General features: G+C 40.7%; 3 protein-coding genes across 3 annotated transcripts; 1 reads left to right on the top strand and 2 right to left on the bottom strand.

Annotated features, from left to right (window-relative positions):
• Nucleotides 1-1,925: 1,925 nt before the first annotated feature.
• On the top strand, nt 1,926-13,550 carry GCK72_024731 (uncharacterized protein; the record flags this gene model as incomplete). Its single annotated transcript, XM_053736015.1, has 12 exons — nt 1,926-2,066; nt 3,707-3,757; nt 4,594-4,720; nt 4,771-4,862; nt 4,915-5,327; nt 5,377-5,408; nt 5,457-5,492; nt 7,458-7,522; nt 7,577-7,784; nt 9,116-9,303; nt 9,469-9,725; nt 13,046-13,550. 12 exons carry the CDS (start codon nt 1,926-1,928, stop codon nt 13,548-13,550), a joined length of 2,115 nt encoding a protein of 704 aa, XP_053579581.1.
• Nucleotides 9,112-9,679, bottom strand: GCK72_024732 (uncharacterized protein; the record flags this gene model as incomplete). The annotated part of the gene is made up of 2 exons (XM_053736016.1): nt 9,112-9,321; nt 9,656-9,679. The coding sequence occupies 2 exons, from the start codon at nt 9,677-9,679 to the stop codon at nt 9,112-9,114; spliced, it is 234 nt and encodes a 77-aa protein (XP_053579582.1).
• GCK72_024733 (uncharacterized protein) lies at nt 13,041-14,701 on the bottom strand (the record flags this gene model as incomplete). The annotated part of the gene is made up of 4 exons (XM_003118103.2): nt 13,041-13,530; nt 13,586-13,911; nt 14,336-14,542; nt 14,591-14,701. 4 exons carry the CDS (start codon nt 14,699-14,701, stop codon nt 13,041-13,043), a joined length of 1,134 nt encoding a protein of 377 aa, XP_003118151.1.
• Between the last annotated feature and the right edge of the window lie 530 nt (nt 14,702-15,231).

Raw genomic sequence — 15,231 nt, forward strand, 5'->3', positions numbered from 1 at the left:
TAGATCACAACATGTTTATCGTCGGACTTGTCGGACAGCAAAGAATGACGGGACGAGAGATGAAGAAATAGTGAAAAGAAGTCCGAGAGTGTATAAACACATAGTTTATCTGTATTTCAGAATGTCTCCACAATTCCAATGCTCTTTCTGCTCGCTCTGAATTTTTTCTAGCTCGGGGGCAAGTCTCACCAATTTGTCACGTCCAGATCCGCCTACACTAGTTTCGTGGATAAATGTTGCAAAAGGAGACGAAACTGACATACAGGATGAAGCCCTTGTGCCACACGTTTCATTTTACCGCAGTTTGGTTTCGAAATTGGAAATGGGGAATAGAAATGAGGGAAAGAGAATGGAGGGTGGAAAGGAAATGAAAAGTAGAAGCAAACATGGTTAGTGGAAGGCACCGCCATGCGACAATGCATTCTAGACTCTCGTGACAGTCATTGGATAGCTTCTGGTCGGTTTATAAAAATGGGTTGTGATGGAATATTTATGCAATCTGAAAAATTGAAAATACAGTTCCCTTAATAACTAAATTGTTTGAACGGTATATAATCAACCAATATTGTATACAGACCTCTTCAGAGTTTGCCACTTGACCGTTTCCAAAATTGTAAACAAAAAACCAACTGTTTTTAAACAGATGGTAGTCACAAATTTCTATCTCGCTTCTCATGAAACTGTCCATTTTGACCATCTGGCTTGTCCAAATGAGTGAGTCACCTGAAATACGGTGTCACAGATTTCTGTCTGATTTTTTTTCCCTTTGACATCACTCAACTCCCTCATCGATTTCTTTTGGTGATTACGAGTCGCGGCAACTGCGTACAATTTACCTTGCTCGCCTGTTTTCGCCAACTGTCACCGTCATGTTTTCTCCATCTACCGCGCCAAAACCCCTCCCTCTTGTCGGTTTTCTTTTCATTTCTGTTACCGACAGCTCTTGTGAAATCTAGACGAAAAATCTTTAAGGGTTTTTGTAAAGTCCGGTTTGCGGATATCGCACAACAACTAATAGGATTTAAGAATTAGATCTGTCGACGTAGCAAGGTGTTTCTGATAACTGCATCAGTATTAGTTTATTCGATTTACATCACACTTCAATTTTTTGTATCTATACTCTACAGCCATACAATATTCGGATATAAAATACAAAAAAATGTTCCCTCAAAAGAAAAAAGTTTTCATATCCAGGCTCATTCCTAGGATATAGGATATATACCAAATAATGAATAGTTTTGTGCCGTATCCGGCTGGCACAGTGGCGGAAAAGGCTCGAGCTCTGATGCTGCTTCTCTTCGACCAGCACATTCACTCACTCCGAAGAGCTCCACACTCTCATTTCGACTAGGAAACGAGCTAGCTGTAGACAGGCCGACAGGGGACGAGTGACCACATGAATCAGAGAGAGCTTCAAGACCCTTCTTTTCTACGGAGCAGCAGGCACTAACCCTAGAAGGCCAGAACGTTATGCGAAATGGGCGGAGCCTAAGTCTCCGCTGCCTGTCTTACGTCTTCTATCGTCCGTCGTCGTCGTGGTGCGTTTCTGCCTGTGGAGGAGACGTGACCACTCCCTATTCACTGTAGAGAGCTTCGTGCCCTCCAACGAGTTGAGCTCTCTCTCTCTCTCTTTCCCCCTGGCTCCGCGGTTGTTGTGTTGCTCCACCCCCTAGGAATTGCCCACCCCCTTTCTGTGCTCCCCGTCCTGTCAGATCGGTTGTCACACTCGCTCCGTCCCTATCCGACTAAATCCCTCATTGTCAAGGGAACCAACTATCATAGCTGGAATCATTTATTTTGTGGACCGTGTCCCTTCACCATCTCCAACCATACTCTTACTCACTAAACCGTATTATCTAAGATACCAACGTTGGCCTAGACTGAAGAAAAGCTGACATTAAAGAAAGCAGAGTCGAGCTTCCTGGATGTCCGTGTGCGTTTCACCTCTGGTACAAGCAACGACTCTGATGACAGAAATCGAGAGTCTAACATGTCCACAATGTCCCAAGTCATTCTCAAGTACGAAATTATTGCAGCAACATCAGCAGATGTTTCATACAGATAAGGTCAGTCCTATTTTATTTTTTATGTGTAATATATCTGTCTAATCCGGAATGCTCACTGTTTCACAAATTAGCAAATTGCAATTCCGAAGTCTCGATCACAGTTTCTTTCTTCATTTGAATTCGCTTATCAAAGTCTAAAAAATCAGATTAAGTTACGGAAATTGAATATTTTTGTGGTACCCTTTGTAAGTACAATCTGAGAACTTCAAATTTTCACCTCTCCTTTCTAAATATAAATGTTTTTGATTTATCATCATAGATCCTCATACCATTCATCTACTTTTGATTCAATGCTAACCAATAAACACAGCAGGTGTTCTACCATACTGTATTTCATCTTTCTCACGGAGCAGTCTGTCGAACGATCACTTTTCTTTTTCTCTTTTCCTCTCTATCTCATTTTCTCAACGGTATTACATTCTTATTGTAACAGTTGTCTTTTGATCTGCATAGGACCATAAGACTCAATTTTTTGGAGTTAGTTCTGTTCGTCAATTTTTTTGTTTTTGAAAAAACATTTTTCTAAATATTTTTTGTTCTCAGAATCAACTATATAATTCTCTAATGTTGAATACTGTCTAATTTTTATTTCAGTTTTTTGAACTCTTCTTAGAAAAAGTGCTGTTATTTTTTGACCGCATCATGCAACACGATCATACACCTTGATACAAATTTGATTCTGTTAGACTTTACTAGAAAAAGGCGGCAAATTAGAAAGAAAGTTGATCCGATGACGGAAAACCGCACCTTCGCACATTTTTGATATCGTTTAGTCACTCATACTAATCTCATTCAGCTGCTTGGTCAAAAGCATGCACGCACTTTTGATGAAACCCCTGTCACAACTAACATTAATACACCGGAGGCCTAGTTTATGCATACCATAATTAAGACGGGGGGATCTGAGATCCATCTAATGAATAGGTTGAATAAGAGATGAGCTGTCGTGTGAAAAGACGTAGCGGAAATGGAGGAAAAGCTTAGATTTGTCGGTAGTGGTTCTGTTGACATTCGATTACAGAATGGTGGTAGTGCTCTGCACAGCAAACTGCATCCAGAATTGGCGGGACCTAGTTGTTTACGAGGTGTGCTCTCTTTTCCTCTCCTACATACGTGCCTGTTTTCTTTCTCATCGAAAAAAATAAGACGACCAGCGGAGCAAGGCACCTGACCTAAGGTCCTCGCAATTATCCAGTTGAGATACTTTCCAAATTTCAATTTCAAAGATCTTAGCTTCGAAATAAAATCTGAAGCCATCACTCTTTACTGTACAGTTTCCCAAATTTCTATTCAACTCAAAAAGAACCAATTCCGACCCAAATTTCTTACAGCTGGTGCTAGGGGGACGCGATGGTAGTTTTGTGTTTTGTAAAATAGAGATAGGACCAGATGCTCTGTGAATCGCATCGTTCCTTCCCTACCCCGTCTCCGCCACATTGCTTACTATTTTGCCATCGGAAACTTTTGTCCCTCGTCCCTCCGCTGGCATCTTGTCACGCTGCTCCGTCAGCTACTTGTTCCACTCCGTCAGTGCAAAGCATTTTCCGCTCTAGAGATATATTCCGCCCTCCCTTTTTTGTCCAGTTGAACTATATGTCCTTTTTTGCCTACACTTTCTCACGTTCTCCTTCGATTTTCAGTCTATACTACTCTCATTGAAGCCAACCGATGCACCAGTGGGAATGGATCGAGTAAGTAGGACACAAGAAAAAAATACAAAGAGGCTTCAGAAAACAAAATGAAGTCAGACGACGCGCTCGTTTGCTCTCACTAGCCGCTTCTGACAGTCATGACAAAGAATCCACAAATAGGCGAAAAAAAAAGACGGGGGGAATAGGAATAGAAAAGACAAACGTGTATGTGGCAGCCATTTCACGCAAATTTAATCATCCGTGTGTTGCATTTCTGTGTGCTCCATACTACAACCACCATGCCTTCTCGTTTTCAAGGAGCCCCCACTTGCTCATGGACGGTAATGAAAACCGAGAGGCCCATGTTGATTGTTTATGGCTGCCTATCCTCTTGTCTTCCGTTTACTCCAAGAGCTGTAGAAGCTTGAGAGCAGCATTTTAGAATTGAAGGAAGAAATGAAATGAACGCAATAAATTTTCCAATCAAATTCGATTCTGTGTGCGCAGTTCCAATGTATGAGCATTTTCTAGAATAGCAAGAAATTTGGTATTTTGTTCTGATTTGATTCATTCCAAAAGTCTAGAAACAAATCATCAAAAATATAAAAAAAAATGAAAGTAAAAGCACAATCAAATGAACCAGATAAGAGGATGACGTCGTGAGTGATAAAATGTACGTGCCTGTGAGTGACATACAAAGAATTATTTGGTAGGGATTAGGAGATTAGGACTACAGTTCTTGTCGATGAAAGACTTGTATTAGAAAGAATATGTGGGAAGCCGAGGGGGTGAGACGTATTTTGCTATCATCAAGAACAATCTATGAGCAATCCGGAGACAGAAAGAAATCTTAATAGTTTTTTAGATCCTAATCTTCAACATTTATTTCATTGCAGGCATTCATATGTGAAACATGTGGGAAAGCATTTCGGTTTCGTTCCAACTTAGCAGAACATCGATCAGTACATACAGCATTAAAACCATATGTGTGTAAATTTTGTGGTAAATCAAGTAGATTAAAAGGTCAGTTTTTATAGTCCGGGGGATGTGCAGTTTCAAATTATTTGTTTCAGGTAATTTAACAAAACATATATTAAAACATCACAAGAAAGAACAGAATGAAGCAATAGCAAAAGATGATATTATTGTAAAAAAGGCACCAAAGGTAATTTTTCTCATGTTTTAAAACAGTTAAACAATTAATACTTAATTTTCAGACACCAGTAAAAGAGAACGGTTCATCAGCAACAATAACAACAACCGCAGCAACAACAAATGGAACAACATCAACCATCTCAACATCAGCAACAGCAACAGCAACAGTTATCACAACACCATCAACGGGATTAAATGGAAACAGTCATAATAACAACAATAGCATGAGTGCAATCAACAACAACCTGAGAACGATCAAGGCAGAAATCGAAGATCCAGATTACCCATCTGTCATGATGAAAGTAACACCAACTCCAGTTGTCACAAAAGTTGTCGCATCTACAACTACACCCAGATCAAGACCTCAACCAAAAGAAAGTATTGCCATGGCTACAGCTACACCAGTAGTGATTGAAGAAAAGGAAGATGAAGAGATCTGCATGCTGCCAAAGGACATGTCCACCGACTTCGACAGGTAAATTAAAAATTGAAATGATTTATTTTGACATTTTTTTTAGTTTAAGGGCCGTCCTCATCAGCCTCGGACTCGATTTCGGTAATTCAATTAATCTAACCACACAACAAATTGAACAGGCTGTTGCAGCAATCAAAAAGGAAGCCAGTTCATCGCCAGACTCCGGTGAGTTCAATTTTATTGAATGATATTCATATCCGGCGCAAATCCCACTCTCATTTTCTCAATCTTTTTTATTCCTTTGTTCATTCACATCTCTGATTCTCTCTATTTCTCATCATGCTCTTTCTTCATCCGATCGCCCACATCTGGTGCTTTTCGAAACCTATAACTGTAGGAATTTAGGAATGCCGGGCGTCTCCTCACATTCGCATTGTTTTTTTTAAATCCGATATCTGGGCTCGTTTCTTCGCATAAACTTTTATATGCGACAGCTGACATGTGGTGTTCGTTCTGTGCCGACACCAACGGACGATTCAGATTGAACAGTTTGTGTGTGGGTGTAAAGTGATCCGATGCTGTGCCGAAAGTAGGGAAAGGGTCATTCACCTTCCCACTGTTACTGTGATGGATCGACGGCTGTAGACCGGTTTTATGAGATCGTCCGCACTTTTTGTATAGTAGGAGAACGATGGATCACCAGTATTCGAAATGACAGGGAGTAGATGAAAAAATGGTTGGAACGTAGAAGAGTGAAGCTGTCAGTTTTTGAGTTATTTGACCACCAGAACATCGTCGATAACCAAACTTCTTATTTTTTCCTCAGTCTCTCAACTTCCTTTAATCTCTTTTTCTCCCTATACGGAATAGATAGTGAGCTGTGACAGACGGGTGAAGATGAGAGGGTTTGCCGTCAAGAAAACTGGGCAAACTTTATGTGTCGGTGTGTGTCGTGTCCATATATATCCAGAAGTCGGTTTGAAAACACAGGACCGCCATGACGGAAAGGGGGGGGGGTCCATCATCATCGTTTCTATCGTGCAACTCCATCTGTGTGCTCATGCGTGCTCGAATCGATTTTCAATGTCCGTCGCTTCTGTCCGTCCCCTCCGGCGAGGATGAGAAAAGGCAACGGGGTCCGACCGATAGAAGAAGCACAAGCAAAATTGTGCGTGGAAAAAAGAAGGGACCAACAGTGGAGCCCCCCGCGCGGCACCCACCACTACTGTTTGCGTATAGGCGACATTGCACAAAAAAGAAAGAAGTCTTCATACACAAGAAAAAAAGCTTCGTCTGTCTTAACCAATCGCCGGTTTTGCTGTCGAGGGGGTGCTGTTTCTTCCTTTTTTCAAGCACCGGACCTTTGCCGCGCACCATTCTCCAGATTGAAAATGAAAAAAGAAACGACGACAACGACGGAAGGAAAAGGAGAAGAAGAAAAACCGATGGAATTGTGTGTACGCGTCGTCTTTTTTGTGCTGTTTCCCTGTGTCTGTCTTGTGCATTCTGTGAAAGTGAATGATGTAGGAGCTCCAGCCAAGTGTGTTGCTTCTTTCCTCCTGGCTATTCTATAAATGGACAGAACAGTCGACGACAACGACAACCGCTTTCTTTTGTTGCACAAAATTGCCTTTCCACGACGACCGAGCTGTGCGACTAAACAAGAACAAGCTCAACTCAACCGGCACAAAACCGAAAGCCTTTTCCCATTTCAATTCGTAAGCCTCCCGGAAGGACAGCAGGTCATTTAGGTTGCGGGTAGACAGGTGGCTATAATGGCTAAGCTAGTTGTCCGATTGTATCTCGGGTAGAAATGTAAATGCAAACGAATTCTGAATAGGAGAGGAAACTAAGAGCAAGCAGACACAGGCGGGATTAAATTTGATACGTTTCTACGACCACCGAACGGTCTTTCCCTCTTCTTCTCCGAAAGTGTAACGTTGATGATATATTGCCTCAAATGGTAATCTTGGGGCATCTGGTGAAGAGAGATTGAGAGAAGAGTGTACTCTTACGAAATGAGGAATACAGTAAGAACAGACTCAGCAGCTGACGTTTTCTTGGTCAACAGCAAAATAAAAGGATCTGAGGATCTGAGAGTGGCGATATGAGAAGAAGTCCATTATAGTGATTAACCATTTTTGAATTGTCCTATAGACAGTATGTATTCCAATTTTCCCAATTTTCCAGTAAATTCCGATAATTCCGACGACTATGATCGAGACAGCCCACCACTGCCAGATATTCAACCGCCGGTACTCCTGACTTTCATACATATTATCTCTAAACATTTTGTAATTTTCCTCTAGATTGGTGGTGAGGCGACGTTGGCGCTGATTGTCGCTGCAACAAATGCTTCTCTGCAGCGTGATGGTGGATCACCGGATTCCACTGATAGCCAAAAGGGGGCCAGTCCTGAAAGGGAATTGTCACCGGAAAGTTCATCCAGTAGTGATTCGTGTCCATCACCACCAAAAATGCTTCAATGCAAGGAGTGCGGAAAAATAATTAGGAAGAGTGAGTTTTGAATTTGGTGTCTGTCTAGACTACAAAACCTTTTTCGTGGTTCTCTAAATCTTCTTCTACTTGTCCTTCTTTTCACTTCTAATTCTTCTACTACCTGTTCTCATAGTCTCAGTTTAGTCTCATCTGTTTTGTCTTCCACTGAATCTCTGATCACTCATTTCCAACGTAATGCATGAGCTCACTTTTTTTGTATAGTCTTTAATGGGAACTGGTTTCTGAATTCCAATTACACATTCTACTGTTGGACACATGAGAGCAACCATGTGTACACAGTGTGTAGTCGTCGTCGGTTTTCAACTCAAGAGAGACCAAAAGAAGAGAGAACCAGAAAAAGAAGAATTCTGGTAGGCGCCGTTGCGCACAAACTCATCTACAATGTCATCTATATTGGCATCGGTCGGTTGCCAGTCAAACACACAAAATGTGGGCATACAAACACAGAAGGCAAGCTTCTCCCTCTCCATACATTGCATGTTCTCTCTTAAACACCCCTTGGGAGTACTATTACCAGGCGGTTGAGCGCGCGGGACGGCGTCTGTCCGTTTTAATCCACACAGACCATATCTTGTAATAGGAGAGCTTTCTCCATGCCTGCTCGCTCCTCTCTTTCAGGATCGATAGGCAAGTGTGCTTGAAGCCGCCAGGGACCGAGCGAAAACCGACAAGACCGGCACCCTCTACCACACCCACACATTCGTTACAAATGCACGAAGAATACGATTACAGGGTGGTTTGGTGTAGAGCTCCAATCTGCTCTTGGTAGCAAAACATTGAAAATGTCTAAGATTTTATTACCGATGAAGCCCTACAAATGTGTTTTTGCACAAGGTTTCTCCGAAATGCGTCATATCCTGATCATTGTAAATCTGTTTTCTGAGAAAGAGCACTCTCTTGAATTGCTGTCAGTTTTGTGTACAATTCACAACTAAATCACCATCGTCCTCGAGTCCCATCCGAGACAGGCACCGAAATCAAAAGACAGTGTACGAGACGGAATGGAATGGGTCCGACGAACATATGGCACGTAAATAGATAGTGGATTGGGCGATGGGCGCGACAGTTGATATCTGTCGAATGTGCCGACAGTTGCTCGTGAAAACACATTACTGCTGTCCTTCATAGACGAAAATGTGGTGTTGAAGGACAGTTAGAACGATTGAGATGAGCCGGAGATGATGGGTATGATTGCCAGCTCATATTGAAAACAGTTGGTTGTGCATGGTGCAAAAAAAATATCCGTTGGGTAATGAAAAATCGCAGGGAAAAACTTTTTCATACAAAAAACAACAGTCATTTCATTTTTTAACAATTCTTAATTTCAGAATCTCATCTTCCAATCCATATGACAATGAGCCATGGGTATCCACCACCAATGGTTGCTACTGCTACTGTCGTCGAGGAGTGTAAACCAAAGAACGGAACTATCGATGTTGAACTCGAACTGCGCAATATCGCCACTGCCATCTCTGAACTCCGAGCTGCTCAAGCCGCTGCACCACGCATTGAAGATGTAGGTAGCACTCCTTATCTTAAAATTTCAATGTGAGATATATTTTGCATGTAACATTTGAAATGTATTTTTTGAAATAGTGAACTTGCTAAAACCAAAAAGAAAAAAGTCATCTCACTTATAATAATCCAAAACTTTTAAATGAAGCCTAATAACTATTTTCAGGTTCAGGCACTGAGCCAAATTGACTGCCGAGTGGGAAAGCTTGAGAGAAGTTTGGAAACAGCATTAAACTCCATTTACACCCTTGTACAATTGCAATCTGGAATGACAAGCAGTGTTAACCGGTTACGAGAGGATTCAGCCAAACACTTCAGCGAACTCAAAGACAGTGTGAACCGAGCGTACTCACCAAGAAGAATGTACAGGCGGTCATCCTTCCGATCAGGCTCGTACTCCAGAGACCGTTCCCGTTCACCAATGTAAATTTAATTCACATTTTGTTTTGTTGTTGATTAGGCTCTAAATCTCGTTACCTATTTATCATATTTTTCTCGTTCCCAAAGATTGCTCAATTGTTTTTTCTAAGTCACTATTTCCATGTCCATCTCCTCAAAACTGTTTGTTGTTGTTGCTGCATTCAAACAGTTTTCCCAAAACCGTTCTCGTCAAAAAATTAAATCTCAGTCATAATTGTCCCGATGTGTCATACAAGCCGTTATCTAGTCATTTTCATTTGCATAATCTGTATCTTTTGTATGTTTTCAACTTGCTTTTTTTCTAATTGGTATACCTCACGATTTCTTGTTAAGGGTGTGGTGGTGCCGGACACTATAACCACGGATTCCCACTATTTGTTGTCACTTATCGTTTTTCAAACATGTAGGAATTACTCCCCAATAATTTATGAGATTTAATACCTGAAACTACAGTCATTTCCCAGTACGTCCTCTGAATACCTAATCAGACTTCTTATTCTTAATACGGTTAATTTTTTGAGCAGAAATTCGTCTGTCCCAAACAGAAATGTTTCACTTGATGTTATACTAATGAGCTACCATTCTTATGATTTCCTCTGTTTTTATTGTACCTAAGTTTCAAACTATGAATCTCATCCCTCCACAACCACCTCTACCCAATGTTATTTATGCCACAATCACTTTTAATCATTTTGTCTGTGTGTTGCCAACCTTATAATGAATCTCCTACTTAATTTTCATGACAAGTATTATTTTCGACCCTCCAAAGGTTCAATAAATAATTTTAAATATATTCTTGCGATTGAATGCAAAAACACATGAGCAAACAAAATAATGGACTTATGACGATTTGTGCTTTAATCTCCCATTTATAACAGTTCCAATAGCTCAGTAAATAAAGAAATATTAAAGTTTTGTGGGAGATCGTATTGATACTTTGTAAATATTTACCGATTTTTGAACAATTCTTTTGATCATTTGCCGCTTAGAACAAAAGTTTTTGAAGAGGTTTTTAGAACTAAAACAAAAATTATACAGTATAAAGTTTTTATTTTAATGAAAAAAGTTTTAATGGCGTTTAAAAATATTCGAACATTTGTTAGTCAATAAAAAACAAAAATGTCAGGAGTTCTATTTATAAAACCTTTTTTTAAAATAAAAACTGAGTAAAAGCTTGAAAAGTGTGTTTCATACTGATCGGCATCAGTTTTTTGTTACTTCTAAAAAATGTGTTATAATGATCATATACACATGTCCACTTCCAAGAAATGAATACGTTAATCTTAAAAACAACTAGGCATAATTTTCAACTTTTTTTTTGATTATTTGATTTGCATTGGTTTTTTGAAAACCTAAACCACAGAAGAAAAAACTGGAAATCAGTTACTGATATCCAATTACTGAACCAAGTACTAATATAATCAAACACCTGCCACCATAAATAAAATTAACAAGCGTGCCACTGTAAGGCAAGGTGTGTTTCTATTTCGATACATATTTGGTTTTTTGGTTATTGAACTCTTCACCGTTCAACCAAGTCACTTACCCACACCTGTCATTTTAGAGTTTCTATCTTATTCTTGTTCTCTGTCTGGTATCAAATTAGTATCTGTATCATTTGTTCTTCTTCTTTTCACACAAATTTCATTTCGTAATGCATGTTCTGCGGTTCATTTCAACTTAGATGTGGTCGTCGTCGGAAAACAAAAACTGTTTTGTTGTTGGTTTTGGACGGCACGAATGCGCACGGCGGAAAACCAAAAACTGAAAATCAGCGCAAAACCAGGAAATTCGCATCACATTATACTATCGGGGTTGACGCATGTTGCCTGGCAATTTTTATTTTTGCCTGGATTCAAAATGGGAATTTTGATAGGTTTTCACATCGGAATGTTTTCAAATAAAAAAAAGACAATAAGGAAAGAAGAAAAAGGAAAAGGAAATGAAGTGCGCAGAACATTTTAAAATTGTAAACACTCAAATCGTTTGGTTCTTTTCATGGAAACGGATAATAACAGAAGCTCTGGTCTTTTGGTTATTTCCACTGGCTGTAATCGAAGTGTGTCTGAAAAGTTTCGAAAACAACAGTCTAAGAAATATCAGCATAAATATAATCCAAATAATTTAAAAAGTCTACAAATATTTGAAACTAACGGTTTCTGCATCACAAAATTCATATAACAATTAAAGTAGAAACTGCTACTAAAACAATGGTTTCACTATTTTTCTTTAATCGATTTCAGATATTATAGGAACATAGAAATATCAGACTTGTATAAAATCTGGCCTACTCGACTCTGCCCGGATTCAAAAGTGGGTACTCATTTTTTCACAATGTTTTTAATTAATTTTGAAAATTTAGAGTAAAAGTGCCTATATTATCATACATATTCACCGTTTGATTGAATTTTGAATTTTAGTTAAAAACGATACTTATTTTAAGAGTCAACATTTCAAAATTTGTTCAAAACATGTTTCAAAACGGTCCGAGTGGCCCGTGACATGTCTGAAAAATTTAACCATCTTGCTTTTTTTGGGGATTGATAAATAAAAAGTTACCTACACGGAACATTTTTTAAATAAGTTTCTCTTACTATCTGGACTGATTTTAATGTGAATCGCGAAATGTTTTTTGCTTGCAAAAATTAACATATGAAATTCTGATGGTAACTCATAAATTATCAATCTTAGTGAAACTTGAAGCTGTATAATTTCATAATTTTGTCAATTTTTGAAAAAACTTTTCAAACCAAAATTCTAATTTGATACTGCCACTGTCTGAATTGATCCCTGTTTCATAATCTGACCGGCGCAAATTGACCGTTGTTCAATAGTTTGCCGCAACCAGTTATTTATAACAGAGTTTTTCTATCTCTCCCTTTTGGTATACAACCACCACAACTTTTTTTCTGCAAGAGATAAACAATCCCTCTTCTGAACACACGCAAAAGAAAAATTCGTTTCTGTTGTTTTGTGCGTCAGTTCAAGGACGGCATTTAACACAGCGGGGCAACTTCACAATTTTCACTAGTGTCACTTTTCGCTGCCCAGCATGATGCAAAATGACGGCAGAACTTTCTAGAGCTTTCTGAAATCTGGCGACTTCATCTCCATTTACTCGTCAATCAAACACACGCTTTCTTTTCGGTGCACTTTACTTTATTGAAGCAGAAAAAAATAAGTATTCGGGTGAACGAAATACAGAATTTTACACTAGCCAAGTAGAGGAAAGTTAAAGTTTACAAAATGAGATGAAATTAGAGAAGATTGTGTAGAGAGAGCAGCCAGCAGCCAGTTTTTGAGTGTCCAATTAATGATTTAAGCGGCCTTCTCGAGAGAGATGAGGTGGGCAATTCCGTCGTACATCTGCTTGACGGCCTCGAACTCGGTGAGTCCAAGACGAGCCTTGTTGGAGATGTCGTAGACTCCTCCCTCAGACTCGGAGTGCTCTCCGTGGATTCCACGAATTTGGAGCTTGAGTCCATCGCAGATCGACTTGAAGTCTGGCTTGGCCGAGATCTTTGGAAGACGGATGTGGACGGAGGCGCGGACGGTGGTTCCCAAGTTGGATGGGCAGAAGGTGAGCCATCCGAGACGGTCGTCGCGGGAGAATGGAGCCTGCTTCTCGATGGTCTTGACTCCCTTGATGAGACGCTCCAAGACTTGTCCGACGTTTCCTCCCTCTTGCATGGAGATGATACGGAGATGGTCCTCTTCGTTGCACCAGATGAGGAAAGTCTTCTGGTTGTTGTGGAAGATTCCACGTCCCTTTGGCCAGTAACGGCAAGCGTTGGCGGCTTGGAGGAATCTGGAAAATGTTTAGTTTAAAACAAGTTCTCCAATGGTTTGGCAGTGGTTCTTACCTATCTCCCTCCTTGAAGAGGAAATGGTCCTTGATGAGTTGGTCCTGGACTTCCTTGGTCATTCCATCGAGTGGGAAGTACTTTCCAGCGAGCTCTGGGTCGGTGATGTTGTCGAAGATTCCCTTGACCTTGGACTCCATCTCGAGGTAGTTGGCCTCAGTGAGACATGGGTTGAATGGGTATCCTTGAAGGGAACGTCCGCAACGGATTCTGGTCGAGTTGATGTACTTTCCTTCTGGGTCGAGGTCGACGAGTCCAGCGGTCTTTCCCTCTCCGAGGTCGGTGCATGGCTGCTTGGCATTTGGGGCAAATCCGTTGTGGTAGTCCTGAAAATTGCTTTCGTTTTTTACTACTTTTTTACTACTCCCACTACTACTGGTTCAATTATTATCCAGATTTTTGACGCCGCGCCGCCGTATTTGCCCAGCGCCAGATGGTCATTTCATAATAATTGCTTGGTACGTAGAGGCCGCAAACAAAGTTGGTAACTCCGGGAGAAAAGGCCATTTCGTTTGGACACTCAATGCGCTAGTAATCCCATTTGGAATAGCGCGATTCCTCTCTCTTTTTTCGCTTCCCCAGTTCATTCCCCTCTTATAGTACAGAGAAACCGATGCTTTTTTGCATCAAATTCCTACGTGCATAATGGCAGAGCGGGCAGTTGTATGACATTTGATTGCCGAAAAGAGAGCAGAGTAGACATACACCGAGTGTTATATGCTAATCGATAGTTTCGAAGCCCCGACGTACCTGGATCAGTGGGTCGAAGAGTGGCTTGAAGAGAGTGTAAGCCTCAGCGTCTGGGGCGTAGACTCCGACTCCCGAGTCCAAGTTGGCGACTCCAGATTGGATGACATCGAGAAGGGTAGCTCCGAGCTTGGTCTTCTTGTCCTTGAGTTGGTCAACAACCTCCTTGGTGAGGTACTTCTTGAGAAGAGAGTGGCACTCTGGGGCAGCCTGAAAGATGGATGGTTATGATATGGGTTGATGAGAGGGATAACCTACCTGAAGCTTGGCATAGCCCTCCTCGATTTTGGCGATCACGTCTGGGGAAACCGACATTCCTTCTTGCGCTTGGACACAGTGAAGTGAGGTCGAGTAGGCCTCTCGCAGCATCTTGCTATCGCTCCGCCCCTAAACAACGATGGTTATTTTTTGATAATAGACGCAGAGACGGTGCAGCGAAAAAGCTCTAGAAAAATGGAGAGTGGTGAGACGACGAGACAGAAAAGAGACCCCACCGCCCCTTCCTCCTCTGAACCGATTATGAGTCGACGTTCGGAAATAAACTGTGTAGAAAGAAATAGTGTGCATGAAAGAGTATGAGCAGACAATTCTGGTAATTGAAAATAAAATAGATACCTCCAAAATTGTTTTGGTTATAGAGACAGGCGGATTACAAAGAGATAATGATATGAATGCGGATCCCTAGGGATAGAATGGAGAGATGAGCAATATTTTGGATTTGTTGGCATATTTTGAAGTAAAGATTTTCGTGACGTCAGTATCTTCTTGTTAGAGTCCTGTAGACATAGAGATTGCGTACTGTAGTAAGAGGAGGGGGATCTGTTTACATTCACCGAACCAAATCTACGTTTTTTGCTCTACTTATTCTTTGAACTTCTGATACCATATGTAATCCCATG

Source organism: Caenorhabditis remanei, chromosome X, assembly GCF_010183535.1.
Source record: "Caenorhabditis remanei strain PX506 chromosome X, whole genome shotgun sequence".
Classification (NCBI taxonomy): domain Eukaryota; kingdom Metazoa; phylum Nematoda; class Chromadorea; order Rhabditida; family Rhabditidae; genus Caenorhabditis; species Caenorhabditis remanei.